At 40.6% G+C, this 20,837-nt stretch overlaps 3 protein-coding genes across 4 annotated transcripts; 2 read left to right on the forward strand and 1 right to left on the reverse strand.

The window, feature by feature from the left end:
• Nucleotides 1-3,965: 3,965 nt before the first annotated feature.
• Nucleotides 3,966-9,947, forward strand: syf2 (SYF2 pre-mRNA-splicing factor). Its single transcript, XM_047392910.1, has 7 exons — nt 3,966-4,045; nt 4,348-4,446; nt 4,634-4,759; nt 5,732-5,849; nt 7,822-7,912; nt 8,452-8,550; nt 9,559-9,947. Exons 1-7 carry the CDS (start codon nt 4,028-4,030, stop codon nt 9,722-9,724), a joined length of 717 nt encoding a protein of 238 aa, XP_047248866.1. The 5' UTR covers nt 3,966-4,027; the 3' UTR covers nt 9,725-9,947.
• Nucleotides 9,948-12,489: 2,542 nt separating this feature from the next.
• On the reverse strand, nt 12,490-15,511 carry rsrp1 (arginine/serine-rich protein 1). Of its 2 annotated transcripts, XM_047346177.1 has the most exons (5): nt 15,295-15,511; nt 14,231-14,919; nt 13,977-14,146; nt 12,890-12,955; nt 12,490-12,807 (listed from the first exon to the last, which is right to left on the reverse strand). In XM_047346177.1, the coding sequence occupies exons 2-5, from the start codon at nt 14,895-14,897 to the stop codon at nt 12,655-12,657; spliced, it is 1,056 nt and encodes a 351-aa protein (XP_047202133.1). In that variant the 5' UTR covers nt 14,898-14,919; nt 15,295-15,511; the 3' UTR covers nt 12,490-12,654. The 2 variants fall into 2 exon arrangements, with proteins under 2 accessions (XP_047202133.1, XP_047202134.1); XM_047346178.1 differs by lacking the exons at nt 12,490-12,807; nt 12,890-12,955 and adding an exon at nt 13,073-13,624.
• Nucleotides 15,512-18,618: 3,107 nt separating this feature from the next.
• Nucleotides 18,619-20,141, forward strand: mgst3b (microsomal glutathione S-transferase 3b). Its single transcript, XM_047344766.1, has 4 exons — nt 18,619-18,852; nt 18,973-19,095; nt 19,310-19,382; nt 19,805-20,141. The coding sequence occupies exons 1-4, from the start codon at nt 18,727-18,729 to the stop codon at nt 19,903-19,905; spliced, it is 423 nt and encodes a 140-aa protein (XP_047200722.1). The 5' UTR covers nt 18,619-18,726; the 3' UTR covers nt 19,906-20,141.
• The last annotated feature ends 696 nt before the right edge of the window (nt 20,142-20,837 follow it).

A 20,837-nucleotide genomic window follows, 5' to 3' on the forward strand; every position in this document is an offset into this window, starting at 1 on the left:
CTTGGTCGGGAATCCTTTTGCGGAAATGACTGCTTCAATGCGGCGTGGCATGGAGGCAATCAGCCTGTGGCACTGCTGAGGTCTTATGGAGGCCCAGGATGCTTCGATAGCGGCCTTTAGCTCATCCAGAGTGTTGGGTCTTGAGTCTCTCAACGTTCTCTTCACAATATTCCACAGATTCTCTATGGGGTTCAGGTCAGGAGAGTTGGCAGGCCAATTGAGCACAGTGATACCATGGTCAGTAAACCATTTACCAGTGGTTTTGGCACTGTGAGCAGGTGCCAGGTCGTGCTGAAAAATGAAATCTTCATCTCCATAAAGCTTTTCAGCAGATGGAAGCATGAAGTGCTCCAAAATCTCCTGATAGCTAGCTGCATTGACCCTGCTCTTGATAAAACACAGTGGACCAACACCAGCAGCTGACACGGCACCCCAGACCATCACTGACTGTGGGTACTTGACACTGGACTTCTGGCAATTTGGCATTTCCTTCTCCCCAGTTTTCCTCCAGACTCTGGCACCTTGATTTCCAAATGACATGCAGAATTTGCTTTCATCCGAAAAAAGTACTTTGGACCACTGAGCAACAGTCCAGTGCTGCTTCTCTGTAGCCCAGGTCAGGCGCTTCTGCCGCTGTTTCTGGTTCAAAAGTGGCTTGACCTGGGGAATGCGGCACCTGTAGCCCATTTCCTGCACACGCCTGTGCACGGTGGCTCTGGATGTTTCTACTCCAGACTCAGTCCACTGCTTCCGCAGGTCCCCCAAGGTCTGGAATCGGCCCTTCTCCACAATCTTCCTCAGGGTCCGGTCACCTCTTCTCATTGTGCAGCGTTTTCTGCCACACTTTTTCCTTCCCACAGACTTCCCACTGAGGTGCCTTGATACAGCACTCTGGGAACAGCCTATTCGTTCAGAAATTTCTTTCTGTGTCTTACCCTCTTGCTTGAGGGTGTCAATACTGGCCTTCTGGACAGCAGTCAGGTCGGCAGTCTTACCCATGATTGGGGTTTTGAGTGATGAACCAGGCTGGGAGTTTTAAAGGCCTCAGGAATCTTTTGCAGGTGTTTAGAGTTAACTCGTTGATTCAGATGATTAGGTTCATAGCTCGTTTAGAGACCCTTTTAATGATATGCTAATTTTGTGAGATAGGAATTTTGGGTTTTCATGAGCTGTATGCCAAAATCATCCGTATTAAGACAATAAAAGACCTGAAATATTTCAGTTAGTGTGCAATGAATCTAAAATATATGAATGTTAAATTTTCATCATGACATTATGGAAAATAATGAACTTTATCACAATATGCTAATATTTTGAGAAGGACCTGTAATGAGAAAGTCCAACACAGAGCAATGCATAATTGTAAAATAGAGGGGAAATTATAAACTTTTTAATATCTTTTACAATAAAAATCTGTAAATGTGGCCACCTGTACTTTGATACCCCTAAATAACACTGAGTACAACTGATTATTTCAGAAGTCACATAATTAGTAAATAGAGTCAATTTAATCTCAGTAGAAATACAGTGGTTTTGTGAAGACCTCAGAGGTTTGTTAAAAAACATCAGTGAACAAATAGCCTTACAAAGACAACGGAACACACCAGACAGGTCAGGGATAAAGTGTCGGAGTAGTTAAAAAGCAGCGTTAGGTTATAAACCAATATCCCAAGCTTTGCACATTTCATGGAGCACTGTTCAATCTATCATCCAAAACTGGAAAAACCATGGAATAACTTCAGACCTACTACGATACAGCTGTCCATCTAAACCAACAAGCCAGGGACGAGAAGCAATATTTAGAAAAGTAGGGTAGAAGCCTGGGTAACTCTGGAGGAGCTGCACAGCTCAGGTGGGAGAATTTGTTGACAGGACATCTTTTAATAGTCTAATTCCAAACTCTAGACTTTATGGAAGAGGGGGAATTAAGAAAAACAGCTCTTGAAGGAACGTTTGCCAGAAGTCATATAGGGGACACAGCAAATACGTTGAAGAAGGTGCTCCGTTCACATGGGAACAACACAGAACGTTTTGGCCTACACTGATTAAATCATCCTCTCAATGAAACATTGTGGTGGCAGCATCATGCTGTGGGGACACTTTTCAGCAGGGTCAGGGAAGCTAGTCAGGGAAGATAAAATGAACTAAATATAGGGCAATACTGAGAGAAAACCTGTTAGAGGCCTTACAATGATTTGAAACTGGGGCAGAGGTTCGCCTTCAGGCAGGATAACACTCCTAAACATGAAGCCAGAGCTGCAATAGAATGGTTTAAATTGTAGCATAGTCAAGTATCAGTGTACACAACTACCTACAGTTGATGTTCACATATACTCTCAATCCAATCGAACTGAGCTTGAGCTGTTTTACAAAGTTTTCAGAGGTGTACTAATAAGACTTGCAGCTGTAATTGCAGTGAATGGTTTCATTTTCCTTCCACTTAATAATTATGGCCTGCTTTGTGTCGATCTATCACATAACATTCCAAAAACATCCAGTTTTTGATCTCCTTTTTCAAGACACTGAATACTTATGTATGTTTTTTGTTAGATTTTACTGTTTTTGTTTTTAACCGATCTTTCTTCCGGTATGAATAGGTTGGGGTTTTACCGTTGTGTCTAATTAGAAAAAATCCCAATCAAAATAATTAGAGTAATAGGAGGTCCCGGTGCAAATAGAAGATATTGTCAAATAATTTTTGCTTTATATTCCATGTGCAGGCTGAATGTGGGTCTGTTCTTCTCCAGCTGCTCGTATTTAATCACGCAGATTAAAGCCACCTGCACAATGTGTGTTGATAGATGTCTTCTTTTGATTTATGAGGCCTATTTGATTATATTTATCATAGTCTCATCAGGATCAAACCAATGTTCTGTTACATTTAAATATCGTACAGTAACTAAATCCTTTACAGCTCAGTGATGTGGCGGTCAGGATGAAAAAAAAGAGGTATCCCAGTTAGTCCATCATAGGTCAACCTGCAATTATTATGCCTCTGCAATTGTTCCGAAATAAGTAAAATGTCAGTTTCCAAGCAGCCAAAGTGGCCGTTTCTACGTCAGTATTTGGTGCAATATGATCCCACTTTTTGTTTCTGCTTTGGAGGTTACAATGTAGAGCACCAAATATGACAGACATTTGTAAGAAATCTTTTCATAACCATTGAAGTTCTGAGTTGCTGCAAAAGTGTGTTTTGGAGGACACAATGACCATTGGCAACCAGTGTATAATCACTTTATATTGGAAGCCAGATTTGATCAAATTCACTGCGACTCTCACTTGTCATGTCATGCGCTAAACAAGAAAAGGATGTGATTTAAAACTAATGGACACAAACAGGCAGAAAATACTAATTATTCAAGCATATTGATCTTTGCTTCAACCAAAAACAATGGGAAACTGAAGTGGATGACAGAGAACTGGGAATACGTTCTGGTGACTACTTTGAGAACGTTGAGGTGGAAATTACATCTTTGCTAATTGTTGTACAGAGTGACGAGGCTAACTACTATTTGACATACAAGACAGTAACAATATTATGCATTTAAACACTGTAGTAACAACCATCCACTAACAGAGGTTGAACAGTACTATGAATGTTGACTGACTTAATGAGATACAAACTGTGAGAAGCACAAAATAAAAACAATAATTTTTGTAACTATTATTATTTTTAAGAGCATGGCAGCTACATTAGATTTAGAGGTGCTGTGTTTGTGAGAAACCTCCAGCTTTGCCTCTTGAAATTTCTTTGTATTTTTCCAATTTGGAACTTGAAAATATTGGGTTTTTTTTCCTGTTATAAATTACTTAAACTTGCTATAAAAAGAGATCCATTACTTTGAAATACACACAATTTTATAATATATCTGAAATTATTTCCTAAAATATACAATACAGCCAAATAAAACTGAAGTGTAATTTTCGACTCTCCCTAAATGTAGGAATCTTGTCTACCTTGATATTGTCGTAATATCCGGTCTAACTGACGTATTTCCGATTTTGTTCCCCTTGACAAAGAAAAACAATGGCGTCCCGTAGTGAGGTAGGTGTTTTTAATTATTTACATGGCAAATCTATTTGTAAAGCGAAATGTTAAAGGATGATTATTATTTGTTGCCTATATATAATTCTGTGCGTCAGAGGTGAATTGGCTCAGTTGTATTATTGCTGTTTAAAATGTCCCGTTGTTGTGCTAAGCTAACCGTCGTTAGCCTATATGCTAACTAACGTTGAATCTGTCAGATGTGTTCGGCTGTTCAGACTTTAGTTTAAGAAACTGGTCATAATAAACTATTGATTTGCATCGCGATTAGTTGAAATGTTGGTATTTATTATCTCTCTAAGGACAAAGCCGCTGCTACTGAAGAGGAACCGACTGAGACGTTGCCTTCCCAGAAGAGAGAGGAGAGACTCCGTAAATTCAGAGAGTTACATTTTAAACGGGTGAGTTGGTTAACTCTTCTAAGTTCTGTCACATAGCAGGTTTTTATCATGTCGCAAAGCTACTGGCTATCGTAGATTTTCGGTAAAGGACCGATTACCTAAAGAACTAACATTAAAAAGATACGTTGTGTGAACTATATCAGCGTATAATCGAGCTTCCTGTAAATGTTGTTTTTGTCCACTGCAGAATGAAGCACGTAAACTGAATCATCAGGAGGTAGTGGAGGAGGACAAGAGACTGAAACTTCCTGCCAACTGGGAAGCTAAAAAGTCCAGACTGGAATGGGAGCTTGCCAAAGATGAAAAGAAAAAGGTATTTTTGCTTTACGAGTCTCTAAGACAGTCCTCTGTTGAAGTACCCCTCCCCCTCCCTTTTTAATTTCCTTATAGTTGGCAGGGTCTTTCGTATTCAGAAATCTTGTATTATATTTTCCATCCCTTTTTTCTTACCCTGCAATCTAATAATTTCAACTCTAGATTAGGCAGACGATCACAAAAGAGCAAAACACTAACTTTAATAGCAGCAAACGTGCTTATTGTTTAGAATATTTTTCCTTTTTTTTTATTCTTAGAACTGGCTCTTTCTTTAGTATCTCATGAAACTGTGGAATTGTTTAGCAGTTTTAAAGCCGTATCTTTTATTTTCAATCCTAAAAAATTAAGGCACGGTAGCAACATCTCCCTCATGGGGAGTTTAAAAAATATTTGGGTATCACTTGAGGGGAAGACTCCTGATTGGTCATTAGCACTGTTATTGTTTTGCTCAGTGCCGAGTAGGGCTGTACAATCTGTCAATTTACTGTGAGCAATTAAAAAAAGAGAAGGAATAAGGACAGTTTGGACTAATTGCAATCGACATTGTCATTGCAATATTCAACAATAAACAGTTTTGTGCTTTCTTAACATTTTGCAGGCCTAGCACCTAGCTTGTTTTGTATTTATTAAAAAGGCAGCACAATATTAAAAGAAGATTGCGCTCTCAGTTCAATATTGCAAAAGCAATATCAATTGCAGTTAACCTACGACTTAATCACTGCTCTCTCTTCCTGCTGTCATCAAAATGTCCGCCTCATTCTCCCTGAGCTTTAAGATGTTAATCACTCAGATCTATACCAGGTAGGACAGTGAAAGCCAATTAATTATATTATTGGTAATTACAGTTTTAGTGTTTTTTATGGCACCTGGAATATCAGAAGTATTGTACCAAAGCAGTCTTTAGTGATCAGGAATATTGCATACATTGATATTGCAAAGATGATTGATATTTTATATATATTCCTTCAAGGAATGTGCTGCTCGTGGTGAGGACTACAACATGGTGAAGCTGCTGGAAATCACTGCTGATGAGGCAGAGCGATGGGAGAGGAAGAAAAAGAAGAAAAACCCAGACACAGGATTTGCAGGTTCGTGGCCTTACTTAAGACAGACACTGAAAGCAAACTAACACAGCACTCTTTGGTTTCAGCTGTTTTACAAGTCAGACATTTAAAAGATGGAGCAGATGTCCTTTTTCATTATTTATACCTATTTCTAAAGGTATTAATAAAATGCTTGTGGTATGCAGTGATTGCAATACAACAGGAGAAAACTAATCCAACAATACTAAAATATGGTGTCTTGATTCCCTTCCCAATTAGTGAACACATCATACTTAAGCGTGACCAAGTTGCACTAACAACAGTCCTCTGTGTAGACCCTGTTTCTGAGTGAAGATGAAGTTGTTTTCTTTCCCAGTGAGGTGTCCCAAATGAAGACATAGGTGGCACAAAAGCAGTTTGAAGGTATTTAAAAGGAAACTGTCTCATATATGTCTCTGAGAATGAGAAAGAGCAAGACTTTCAGCAAATAACAGGATAGATGAATGTCTGAATGAGTTTGTCAAGTTGCTCGTTTTTAGCTTTTAGCCTCTGTAATGGAAAATGCGGAATTTAGTTTTAATATTGTAGATTTCTCTCTTTTATTTATGGAAAATTGTCAATTTCTTCTTGCAAATATACGCCTTTTCGAAATCAGAATATCTGTAAAAAAAATTCTTGTAAATATGTGAAATTAATAATTAAATATGTGAGTTTTTTTGGCAGAAATGTACTCCTCCGTGGCTACTAAATAGACCTCTGTCACCCCTGCACCAAATCAAAATAATGAATTATCACTTATGCTAAAAAGAATTGTTAGTAAAATATTAAATGCTGTTTTTGTGTAGAAATTTCACAAATTGTAAAACGAAAATTACATCCAACACGATGTTTGATGTGTACTCTGTCATTAGCAGTGCATCACACATTTTGTATTTTAATAGATATAGATATGAGAACAGTCAATCTGTTGATTTAAAAAAAAAAAATGAAATCACAACTAAATCTTAAAGAGCTGGGAGCTAAGTGGCTGACAGAGGCTTCTAAGTCTTCTAGTGTTTAATTTTACACACTGAAGGGATCTTAAATGGAGAAGCTTACGTAAGTGGTAATTATTTCGGGCGGAGGAGTGTTTACGCACATGTTTCGTCCCGTCTTAATAAGGTTAAGTCCCATAGCCTGGAGGAACCACTAGGTTCCCATCTTTTAAATAGGCAGCTCACAACCCACATATTCAATTTGATGATCAGTTCACTGTGTGATTCACTTTACTTTGAAGCACAGACTACAGACAGCAGTCTTATCTGTCTTCAGCAGATAGAGATCTAATCTGATCTGATCTCTTTTTTTAGGTCTTTCGTGGCTAATGTTATTACTAAACATTGTTTCACACACTGAAATCACTGTCGGTTCCAGATTACATTCACTTAGGAATCCTTGTGCGAGTATTTTATCTGTATCTGAACGAAACATTCAAGGAAACGCCTTTCAGACCCAACCGTTTTATTTTGGGCATGTGTAACCCTGCTCTCACGCTTTCGAACCTTTTTTATTTAGTGATTCGTAATGTAATACAGTGTGCCGATGGGAACAGCAGAGCACTGTGACTTTGTTCTTCTTTTTTTGTTTCATTTAGTGCAGCGAAACATTCCATATCTTTGTGAGGTCAGGTTTTCATGAATATAAAGCAACAAAAATAAAGCAGCAATGACTCCATGTAAGCACAGAGATGCAAAATGTCTCCTAGTTTAATCTACAGGAAGAGATGACTTGCTGCTGAATGTGGCTGTCATCTATTGCCTCAACCCCCCCTCCAACCTCTGGCAGAACATGTTCACCAGGGGGGCTTTAAGAGAAGATGGGAGGAGGAACTTTACCTCTTTGGCCCTTCTTAACCAGCTACAGCTTGTGTTGCAGTGCCTCGTGTCTGCTTGTTGTTTGTTCCACTAATTATAAGGTTTTATTTCTGTTTTATCTTGCCATCTTCCACAAAAACAAAAACCCACACGATGGACTGCAGGTTATGCAGAGGCCCAATTCCGACAGTACCAGAGACTCACCAAGCAAATCAGACCAGACTTGCAAGGCTATGAGAAGCAAAGGGAAGAAAGGTAAGTTTTTAAAATTTGTATGACAAAACAAGCTAAATATGTTAAAGGGTAAAATCTTTTTTACTTTATTGTATCTGTAAATCCCTTTAAAAGGGCACATGTCTGATTTAGGACCATAACTGTGAAGTTTCAAATAGGACAGGATGAATCACAGCTATTGGACCTAGAAGTCACCCATCATGCGTTCATAAAGCATTTAGTATATGTTCAGCCATGCACTCCCCAATTTGCCCTGGGATTTGTTTTGACGTAGATGCACAATCCAGAAATACTTTTAAGATTTTAAAGTGTAGATGCACAGGGCATGCATGCTAAGGTCAAGAGGATTTGAGTTCCTGGAGGGTTATTACCCTTTTACTGCTACCACATGCAGGCTTGCAAAGGATCTACTGTCACAATATGCCCTGCAGCAACATCATCTTCCTTGTTTGGATGCTCAGAATCACAATGGTGGAATAGAAAAGTCAGTTTCAGTATGTTAAAATGGTGGTTATCTTTGGTTATGTATTTCTAATTCTGTTGCCGATGCTGCTCCACAGCGGTGAGGACTTCTACCCTACGTCCAACAGTCTGAGCTACGGCACCCATGTTCCCACAAAGGACGGCATTGAGCGCATGGTGGAGGATGTTGAGAAACAGTAAGTCACAGTTGTAAATAAAAAAAGAAAGGTTCCCTATTCTTCCTTGACCTTTAGATTATTTGAGCTTCCAATTCAGTATCACTCTGAGAAGACAGCTTTATCATGCCAGCTGATCTGTCTGTGTTGGGAAGGAGCAGAAGACTGGGATAGAAAGCTAAAAACACTAAATCCTTGTTGATATTCTGTTATCCAGCCTTAAACCCTTTTAGAAAATGTGGGGAATAGCTATAATTCTGGTAGTTATCATTAGCTCTGGCTATTGAAACAACTACTCTTTTTCATTTATGCCAGAATAAGAGCGAGTTGAATCAGATGCTTTTCCAACACCGACACACCACAAGCATAGTGTGGCAATACAGTAAGTGTCAGCAATGTAAGCCTGTGTCTGTGATAGAGCAGAGTCTGTCTAATTTGGAGAAAAAGAAATCTTTTTCTTTCTGATCCAAGCCAACAGTTAATCTTAAAATTCATGAGAGGGATGCAGTGACAGTTTATACGACTGCACCGAGCATGCCAATTGAGTTAATAGGTCTTTAAACAATCCTTTTTGCAAAAAGCAAGTATTTGAATACTTTACTTATTCTTGTTTATATGAAGTAATATAAAGGGCTCTCGTGTGTGCCTTAAGTCTTAAAGTTTGGTCTAACTTTTGACCACTGGTCTTTCACTGAGTTGTTCTACATTTGGGGTTTCAGGGTTGTGTTGGAGATGCAACTGTAGAGCATTAGACAAGGACTTAGCTGCCAGGGCATGACGCACAATAATGCTTTGAAGACCTGGTAAATCAGGGGTAGGAGCTCACAAATTGACAGTATTTTCCTCTGAGCGTATATATATGTGTGTATTAGGTTTTTCATTGCTACTCACTCTGCCAAATTTAAACACATGCCCTGAAAATATTGCTTGCAGACTATTCTTATTAAATATGCCATGGATAGGGGCCACACTGGTTCATGCAGTCCTTTTTTTAAAAATGTTCTTTTTTCCCCCCGCTGCGATTGTCAGGATTGAGAAGCGTGCCAAGTACAGCAGGCGCAGGGCTTATAACGACGATGCAGACATCGACTACATCAACGAAAGGAACGCCAAGTTCAACAAGAAAGCGGAGCGCTTCTACGGCAAATACACAGCAGAGATCAAACAGAACTTGGAGAGAGGAACGGCTGTCTAGTCAGTCCATCATCTTAGTGATTTACTTTGTGGATCCTTTTACGCTGAGCTGGATTGTAATAAGCATTGTATTACAGTTTTTCAAATATGTTGGATGTGATCTGACACGCATATAAGATTATTTCATGTCTGATGTTTCATTGTACAGTATAAGAACCTACAAAAGCTATAATTACCCCCCTTCCCTCCCCTTTTTAAATAAACCACTTCTAATTATCCAGTAATCTTGTTTACTTCTTGGCTTTTGTGGGTGTTTATTGTGTGTGGTCTTATGATGGAAATATTTCTAGCTTAAGAATGAATTATTAACTAAAATCAAACCTGGGCATCTTCAGCGTAAGATGTCAGACAAAGATGTTTGACTGTAGGTGCAGAGATAAGAACCATCACCTTCATCCCAATACCAATTTGGCCAGGGCAGCAATGTGACCAAGAAAGCCTTGTGACTGGGTCTGAGAAGAGCCAACAGGTTCTTGGGCTAGCTTACTCCTGTGACCTGCAAATGCAGTGGCATTACACCCTCTGCTGGCCGTTCGTGGGTGGGTTAAGCATAACATACCCGTTTTTACTTGGTATATTTCTGAAAACTTTTTTCCAACTCAGATTTTGTGCAAAGATGCATTTCTATAGTTCTTACACTGTTACTCCAAAGCTGGTGGGTTGATTTGAGCTATTTTAAGGTTTTACTTGGGGAAACTTTTGCATAAATTTAATTTGCTATGGCATGTCTCTGATGCATTTGTCAATGTAAAATCTCCCATTAATTCAAATTGATTTGATAAAGACAAAAAAAAAAATCTGCCTCAGCTGCATTGTAATGTCTTGCAAGTTGATCTCCAGTCTAAGCAATCATGTCTCAGCTCAGGTTAGAACATAACATGTAGTCTGACAGTAGGACATTCCAATGAGCAATTAAGCTATTTTATCACAGTGATAATTATCTTGATTTACTGCCTGATCAACTTTGCAGTTCAACAATAATTTACTAACACCTAAACTTGTGCCAAGACCACCAACCTTTAGGGTTTGTTGCAAAAACAGCCACACCTGCAACATTTTGATCAGACCCATCTTATAGGACATGTAACATGTCTTGATTATACAATCAGCAAATGTATCTTGCTGTTGGGTCATTTTATGCTAGGAACAGAATCGAGATGTATCATATTTAGCTGTGCTGCCATGAACCACCTTCAACCGCATTGTGTACATCTCTAATGATTATGATCTAAATCTCTAAGAGCCCAATGGCTGTAATGTTAATGATTTTAAAAACAGTGACACCTTGTGGCTTTTACAGGAACTGCTACTGTGTGTATAATAAGCACTGCTCAAAAAACTTAAGGGAACACTTAAACAATATAACTCCAAGTAAATCAAAGTTCTGTGAAATCAAACTGTCCACTTAGGAAGCAACACTGATTGACAATCAATTTCACCTGCTGTTGTGCAAATAGAATAGACAACAGGGAGAAATCTTTGGCGATTAGCAAGACACTCATTAAAGGAGTGGTTCTGCAGGTGGGACCACAGACCACTTCTCAGTACCTATGCTTTCTGGCTGATGTTTTGGTCACTTTTGAATGTTGGTGGTGCTTTCACACTCTGGTGGTAGCATGAGACGGACTCTACAACCCACACAAGTGGCTCAGGTAGTGCAGCTCATCCAGGATGGTACATCAATGTGAGCTGTGGCAAGAAGGTTTGTTGTGTCTGTCAGCGTAGTGTCCAGAGCCTGGAGGCGCTACCAGGAGACAGGCCAGTACACCAGGAGATGTGGTGGAGGCCGTAGGAGGGCAACAACCCAGCAGCAGGACCGCTACCTCCACCTTTGTGCAAGAAGGAACAGGAGGAGCACAGCCAGAGCCCTGCAAAATGACCTCCAGCAGGCCACAAATGTGCATGTGTCTGCACAAACAGTTAGAAACCGACTCCATGAGGATGGTATGAGGGCCTAACGTCCACAAATGGGGGTTGTTCTCACAGCCCAACATCGTGCAGGACGCTTGGCATTTGCCAGAGAACACCAGGATTGGCAAATTCACCACTGGTGCCCTGTGTTCTTCACAGATGAAAGCAGGTTCACACTGAGCACATGTGACAGACGTGACAGAGTCTGGAGACACCGTGGAGAGCGATCTGCTGCCTGCAACATCCTTCAGCATGACTGGTTTGGCAGTGGGTCAGTAATGGTGTGGGGTGGCATTTCTTTGGAGGGCCACATGGCCCTCCATGTGCTCGCCAGAGGTAGCCTGACTGCCATTAGGGACCGAGATGAGATCCTCAGACCCCTTGTGAGACCATATGCTGGTGCGGTTGGCCCTGGGTTCCTCCTAATGCAGGACAATGCTAGACCTCATGTGGCTGGAGTGTGTCAGCTAGTCCTGCAAGATGAAGACATTGAAGCTATGGACTGGCCCGCCCGTTCCCCAGACCTGAATCCGATTGAGCACATCTGGGACATCATGTCTCGCTCCATCCACCAACGTCACGTTGCACCACAGACTGTCCAGGAGTTGGCGGATGCTTTAGTCCAGGTCTGAGAGGAGATCCCTCAGGAGACCATCCACCGTCTCATCAGGAGCCCAGGTGTTGTAAGGAGGTCATACACAATACTGAGCCTCATTTTGACTTGTTTTAAGGATATCAAAGTTGGATCAACCTGTAGAGTGTTTTTCCGCTTTAATTTTATGTGTGACTCCAAATCCAGGCCTCCATTGGTTAATAAAAAAATATATATAGGGGACAAAAACCCAACACAGAACGTTTTATTCAATTCTTTATTGAAACTATAAATACACAGGAGAAAAAAAAATCCCACCTGAATGATTTCTTCATTGCTTCCCATTTAAATCTTTAACATCTGAAAGAAAACCACGAAATTATATTTTACAAAATATGTACATTTACAGTGTCCATGTACCCTCCCACTCAAATGGCCAAAGCATGTTTGCTTGGATTGGAGTGTCGGCCTGAACTGATGGGAATCCAGTGGCCGTAGGGCTTCCGGCTTTCAACGCTGTCAACTCTGGGAGTTACCTTTGCAGGAGATGGAACCACCGCTGTTGGTTTGGCAACAGAATTCTAGACAAAGAACAAAGTTTGTATAAACATCTGTTTTTTTCCAAATTGTGTTGGTTTCAACATGCACTTCTGAGTTACTTACATGAACACTGAAAACAATTTTCCTGCTTTCCATCCTTGGGCTGGACTCACCAGGCTCTGCCTCATCCTAATTGAAGGAGAGAAAACAAAATACAAAGTTATTCATGAGAAAGAAACTGCTTCAACCTGAAGTTCATGTTGATTGATTTCAAGGTCTAGGACTAATTAGATATCACTACTAATATGGCACTTTCAAAATGCAGCCCCTTCATTACTTCAAATTTATATAAGGGACAGTCCTTGAAGCTTTATAAAATAAAAATATACAAAGTAGTTTGTTTGTTTTTAACTGGGAGAGTGATGGAACAGTGAAGGCACAGGTTCCCCAGCCCCTCCGCACACATCTTGTGTACCAACTTATCTTTAGGATATGGAGAAGAGTTCTCTTGACAGGAATTGTCATTTTAATGCAGTCCACACACCTGTGCTCCTTCAGCGAGTGGCAGATTCTGCTAAGTAACAATAACCCATTTCATCTGAAAGCATAAATACATTGTAATGGCACAAAACTAACACCCAACTAAAATATCTTAATGCTTGTGTGTAATAAGCATATGTATGTATCTGGATTGAAGTATAAGGTGATCTGTACGTGCCAATTCCATGTATTAACACAGTTACACATGTAAAGAGTCAAATAACATGTCAACGCAAACAAATATGGTTGTCACCCAAGTCACATGACAGCCTTTTAATCCCAGGTGCCGATGAGTGAAGGAGACCACTGTCATGTTATCTATGAAGACAGGAATAAATACAGAGAGCATGTGTCTTCCCTCGTTGGTCACAGGTTAACAAAAGACAGGAAATATTACAAAATCAAAAGTAGTGTGACAAGATCAAAAGTAGGTAATACACTTGCTTGTTAGTTCCAAGAAAAACTGACTAGCAGCAGATGCTATGAAGTTGAAATGTTCCCAAAGAACCTACCTTTATAAAAACATACATAGTTACCTCTGTGCCTTTTGCCAAGCCAATACCAATGTATGGTTAGAGAGAAAAAAACAGGCTGCTTTCAAAGCCTTCCTCAAAGGCTGAGCAAGTAGTTTCTTCTACAGCATTTTCTTTTTCTTCAGCAGGACGCTCACCTCTATTTTTTGGGAGCCATGCCTCACCCTTGTGAACGGCTCAGGGGAAGATCCTCTGGCCTCTGGCTTGTCTGACAGGATAGGCTTCACACTTTCAGGAAGGTCCAGCTTCTCCACTCCAAGCATTCGCATAGCATTGGCCTTGGCTACTTCCAGGAGTTCCCTTTTGTCTGAAGACAACAAACAGATTAGATAAGTTATTTAATCATTCCTTCCCATCACAAATACATTCAAGAAAAACCTGATCAACTCACCATGCACGCTTAAACTAACAGAGCGTCCGGATGACCTGGATCGTGATCGCCCCCTGTAGGTCCTGGAAGGGGAGCGGGAGAATCTGCATCTCAGCTGGCTTACTGGTCTCCTGTACCTGCTCCAGCTTACTGGAGACCAAGAACGGGACCTGGACCTGTAGTTTCTACGATGGCGGGAATATCTATCTGAAGAGGGGGAGCGCGAATGAACCCTGTAGCGGCGTGGTGGGGATCGGCTGTAGGAGCGAGAACCTCCCCTATAGCGGCGGGATGGGGACCGGCTATAGGAGCGAGAGTGTGCCCTGTAGCGCCGGGGTGGGGAACGACGGTATCGGTCGCCGCCATAACTGCGGTGGTCATCACATCGACAGCAGGAAGAACGTCTGTGGCAGCGAGGGTAGGAGCGGGACCTGGAACGGGACCCGGAGCGAGAGGAGGACCTGCTCCTAGAAGATGATGATGAAGATGACCGGGACGAAGACCTGTAGCGCCCCCGGCGGATTTCTCGCCTGTAGCCGGAACCAGTGGACTGGCTGCTGGCGGTGCTGCTAACGGATCTTGAGCGAGATCGAGAAGAACCTGGGCTTTTCTGATCGAAGATCACATTGATGCCGTCGCTTTGGCGAGCGTGTGCCATATCAGAGTGAGAGTCAACCTGTGTAGCCATAGTCGAGCTTTTCTGTCGACGGCTGAAAAACAATAGGGAAAATATTACTACATTTATAAATGTAAAACCCTAATTACTTGATTCTAATTAAATTTATTTAACTACCAAAGCCCTCCCTCCATGTGTTGTAGAAAGACAGTTGCGTAACTAAACTCCACTCAATGCTGCCCCTAGCGACCGCAGTAGCGTTACATAACCTCCCAACGGCTGACCGATGAGTTCTGGAAATTTCCAGAATGTCACAGGCTTGTGGCCTGTCCTAATTCTAATTCATTAAAACACATAATTCCTTTGTCAATTTTATAATCATATATGACTTTAACAGAAAGTAACTCCCCGAAATAAAAATTGAAACTACTAAGAAACAAAAACGTTAGGCGAGTTGATGCAATCTTACCAGTTCGACTGTAGCTGCTAGGTCTTCTTAAAAAAGCAACGACAGCTATGTAGAAAACTCCTCAAAATGAGTTTCACAAAGTATCAATATAAAGATAGGACTGAAAGAATATCAAATATAGTGTTATCTAGCTAAAGATTTCGAAATGACGAAGAAAAACTTCTCCTTCGATGTTGAACCTCCGGTCGTCGTCACTCGAATGACGGCGAGACTGCGGCAGCATCTGCTTTTAAGAAGCCTCTGGAAATTTCCATTCGTGAGCCGACTGACCGATTCGATATTTTGACCGGCTCACTATGAAGACTATTTTACGTTTAGCTGACAAAGCACGGTGCACTAGAAATGCACGTCAGCATAAATTTGAACAAAAAATGTTTTACAAGAACTATTATCAAACGTACTGTTTTGCCGACTTGTGTGACAAAATGACTATGAAGTCGAGGTGGAATTGCAAAGAAATGATTCAGCCTCTGCACTGTCCAAACGATTCGAATCACTTTAAACAGCCCTTAAGCAAAATGGACGAGTAGGGGTTATTTTTTTCTTTTGTAAGTACAAAGCACAATGCGGTTTTAAGAAATAAATAAATACGCTTAACAGCAATAGTGAAGATACCATTTCAGCCTTCTTAATTGCAGAGTATACAATGCATAGTAGAACATAGGATACATTGTGTAATAACCTTAAATGGTTCAGGAGCCTATGATTTGAATTGTGTGTTTTAGTAAGTTATTTTCTTATCATCGTCTTATAGGGTAGGGTTACCCTAAAAATAACTTTAAATGCTTTCCAAGTGCTTAAAATACATGCGTTATAAACCATTCGCCGTATTGTAGGTGAAAGTGGAATTAATTTAGTATAGCTAAATGCGTCATCCTAAAAGATAATTACTCGGGTTAAAGAAGACGATCTGCCATGAAAAAAAGGGAAAATGTTCATTAAAGGGCTCTGTATTTTAACAATGCAAATCGGTGTTTAATCTACACGATTTGCTGCAGTTCTAGAAGCATCGCCTTGTTGACCCTTCAAGAAACGGATACCATGCGGTGCTTTATGTTATTCTCATATTTCTATGGGTCTTATTTGGATGTCAAATGGGGGCTTTAATCTTTAAAAGGGATTTTCGTTGTCTGTTTTCCTCTAATCTCAGACGTTGCAGGCGATCTCGCGACAGTTTATATAACGTCTCGTCTCCTGTTTACTTTGCGAAGACGTAGAACAACAGAAGCCGCAGGAACGTCCGAATCCTTTGTCCATGTACTACGTCAACGTCGTCGCCATTTTGTGATAGGCATTTTTAGAAAAATATACGAAAATGAGACAGCCCCAAGAGTTTAGGTAAAACGGGCAGTTGGTTACTGTTGTTTTTAAAGAATAGTTGAATTCAGAAAAAATAAATAATTGTGTCACATCCGACTTTTAAATTATGATTCCTGACAAAACAAAATAGCGCAAATAAATACAATAAATACAGTTTGATTATTTTACCTATAACTGACTTAAATGCAGAGCTTATGTATATTTTCTGTGCTAAATCAGAATCAGAAAAGCTTTATTGCCAATTACGTTTTTGGACATACAAGGAATTTGTTTTGGCGTAGTCGGTGCAATACAATACAAATTAAACAGTATAAACATATCTACAATATAATATAAATATATGTGCACAGTTTTAAGTGAGTGAGAGTAAATATAGAGCAGTATAAGATGCAAGAGCAATACAACAGTGCAGGTGATCATTGTGCAAGTAAAGCAGTGCAAGTAAAGCAGGAGTCCAAGCTGAGCGTTAATGTAACGCATAGAGTTACAGGTTACAAGTGTCCTGTCAGCAAAAAAGGGGGGGGGTGTGTGGGAAAGGGAGAGTGTCAGGGTGGTTTCCGGGCTTTGTTAACAAGGCTGGTGGCAGATGGGAAAAAACTGTTCTTGTGGCGTGAGGTTTTGGTCCGGATGGACTGCAGCCTCCTGCCAGAGGGGAGAGTCTCAAAGAGTCTGTGACCGGGGTGGGAGGGATCAGCCAGAATCTTCCCTGCCCGCTTCAGGGTCCTGGAGGTGTACAGTTCCTGGAGCGACAGTAGACTGCAGCCAATCACCTTCTCAGCAGACCGAATGACACGCTGCAGCCTGCCCTTATCCTTGGCTGTAGCAGCGGCGTACCAGATGGTGATGGAGGAGGGGAGGATGGACTCAATGATGGCTGTGTAGAAGTGCACCATCATAGTCTTTGGCAGGTTGAATTTCTTCAGCTGCCGCAAGAAGAACATCCTCTGCTGGGCTTTCTTGATGAGGGAGCTGATGTTTGGTTCCCACTTGAGATCCTGGGAGATGATGGTTCCCAGGAAGCGGAAAGATTCCACAGTGTCAATTGTGGAGTCACAGAGGGTGATGGGGGCAGGTGGGGCTGGGTTCTGCCTGAAGTCCACAACCATCTCCACTGTCTTTAGAGCGTTGAGCTCAAGGTTGTTCTGGCTGCACCAGTCCAACAGATGGTCCAACTCCCATCTGTACGCGGACTCGTCACCATCAGAGATGAGTCCGATCAGGGTGGTGTCGTCCGCAAACTTCAGAAGCTTGACAGACTGGTGACTGGAGGTGCAGCTGTTGGTGTACAGGGAGAAGAGCAGAGGAGAGAGAACACAGCCTTGGGGGGAACCGGTGCTGATGGTCAGAGAGTCAGAGACGTGCTTCCCCAGCCTCACGCGCTGCTTCTTGTCAGACAGGAAGTCAGTGATCCACCTGCAGGTGGAGTCGGGCACACTCAGCTGGGAGAGCTTCTCCTGTAGCAGAACTGAGACGATGGTGTTGAAGGCAGAGCTGAAATCCACAAACAGGATCCTGGCGTAGGTTCCTGTGGAGTCCAGGGTCAGTTTTTGTGTATTTTAAGCTCATTGTGTTTATGTTGCCTGTCTTTTTTTTAAAATAATTTATAGACATTGTTCACTTCTGTTTCATCAAAATTACTCAGATAAATTTAAAATTTGATTGGAGGCGATTGCTTTTGCCATCTTAATCTAATGGTTTGAACTGATATTTGTACTGATGGTTTCCCCTGAGCTTTATTTCCTGTCTTGGCTATTGTTGTAGAGTGATTGTGGTTGAGAATGTTTTTTTTATGTTTTTCACCTGGCTGCAAGGCAAATCTCCCTAAGGGTACGGTAATAAACAGATGCTGAAACCGTCATCCTTAATGTTTCTTTTAGTCAGTTTCAAATATGTGGGTCATGATTTTCAAGGAGCAGTTGCCACTCACAATATGGCGGAAGCGCTACCGTACGGTTTCTTCTACGCAACGAACCCAATGCGGCTTCTACTCCTTTATGTCTATGTCTATTTTGCAACTTCCTGACTCGAACTATAAAACCGTCGACTGAGCTCTACCTTCGTGTTTTAGGTTGCGAGTCTGAAACTTTCACGCAGGTCATAAACTGCTCCAAGATGGACATCCTCACTGTGTTGCCGTCCAGTTTCGGATATGTCATATTGACCTACCTGTATAGCTGGATTATGCTGGGTTATTTGGCAGTAAAAGTCGGCTCTGCCAGAAAGAAATACGGCGTAAAGGTAGCTCGACTGAGCATTTTTGTTGAAAAAAAATGTCCAACATTTGCCTCTAAAGTTTTTATTAAGCGCTTACAGTTTGTTTGAAAGATATTTTTTAAAAACCGTTTGTTTATTTTACAGTATCCCACAATGTACAGCGACAAAGAGCAGCTTTTCAACTGTATCCAGAGAGGCCACCAGAACACATTAGAGGTGTACCCCCAGTGGCTCGTCTTCCAAACGATTGCAGCCCTTGTGTATCCGGTATTTATCAGCCTATAAATATTCATCATTACTTGTTCATTTAGTTGTCTTCATGCACACCTGAATTGGTAACCAATCATCCTGTGATCTTTGACATACATTCTCCAGACAGGAAGAAGTAGAGTCACAGTGATTATGCACTTTTTTACCAGATGCCATGAACTCGTATTTCTTTTGTAGACTCTGATTTCGGTTGTCTATATTTTCTGACCAGTTATCTGCAGCTGTTCTGGGGACTATTTGGGTGACCAGCAGGTTCTCCTATGCCTGGGGCTATTACACAGGAGGTAAGACTCCCACTTGTGAATATATCACGCTATATTTGTATGACATTACTTGCACAAAACACACATTCATAACAGTTTTTAAACAATTTTCCTTGAAATAATAATTTTTGAAGGAACTCTAAATGATGCTCATACCTCTTGCATTTCAAGCATAGAGGGTGTCACCCAGCCTGCTCAGAGGTCAGGTTCAGCAATTGCTTTTGCATGTATGTTGCTCCTCACCTAGTTTTCTTTAATTATTTACATAAGATAACGCCCGGGCGAAAGGTTATCTAAGGGAGAAATTAGAACATGTGCTAATGATATGCGAGTCTACAGCAGTTGACTAACCATCTTTTTGTGTATTTAAAACAAATATTACTTTTCAGCTTCTCTTATCGTGTTTTATAATGTTTTGTTTTTGTTTATTTCTCTTGGCCCAGATCCAGCCAAGAGGATGAATGGCGCCTATGGCTACATTGGATTCTTCGGAGTCATCCTCCTGTCCATATCTATCGCTCTGCAGCTGCTTGGAGTCTTTTAAGATGCTTTTCAAACTATGTTCGGCCATTTAGTTAAAGAGTTTAATGGCTCATTGTTGGCAAGCATCACAGTTTTAAAGTGCATGAACAATAAAGTCTCTATACATAAGTGCTCTTTTCATTATATATTGTGTACCACTACTTTGAAATCACAGTTCGTTTATGTTTTTTGATAAAAAAAAAAAAAAAACACTTCATGTAACCAAGTTTTATCAGAAAAATAAACAGCTAAACTTTATTGTCTCAGAGTATTAGTAGTGAAAGGGCCAAGCAGTGGGGGTTGTTGGCTCCATGTGACTTACACATGATACCTCAGCCACAAATCTATCTTTGAGGGCATAGCACATATTAAATAGGCAAGAAAATGTAACGTGGACTCCCTCAAGTTGTCTCATACAACATAAATGTGATTTTTGTCTTTCAATAAAAACATTTTAATATTCCAGTTGTTGCTTCAGTGGATCCTTTTATGTACCGTTCAAATAATAACAATCAAAGAGAATAAAAATAAACGTTTTCTCTAATAACAATATTCACATTTTTGGTGAGACATATTCTTTTACATAAATATTTAAATATTTCCTATCTTTAATTAATCAAATTTAAAGCCCTTCATCCGAAACCTACAAATGTGCTTATTTATTATACTTTCATCATTTTGCTTACCTAAGTAGTGACTATTAATTTACGGAACGAACTAGAATAATTTTAGGTAAGTGAACCTTGGGACAGTAGTTCTACAAATGAAGCAAACGTTTAATTTGTGTCGCAGAATACACACACAGGTACAAATGCAATATTGCATTTGTAATGCTTCGTGTATTGAAGTGTAATTACATAATTTAAGTAGTTTTTGTCACTTTCTTATTTACATATTAATGTAAAATTGGCTTTTCGCTTGTCCATTTCGTCAGGCCAAGTAGCCTATAATGAA

The sequence above is a fragment of the Girardinichthys multiradiatus genome, chromosome 19, assembly GCF_021462225.1.
Source record: "Girardinichthys multiradiatus isolate DD_20200921_A chromosome 19, DD_fGirMul_XY1, whole genome shotgun sequence".
Lineage (NCBI taxonomy): Eukaryota > Metazoa > Chordata > Actinopteri > Cyprinodontiformes > Goodeidae > Girardinichthys > Girardinichthys multiradiatus.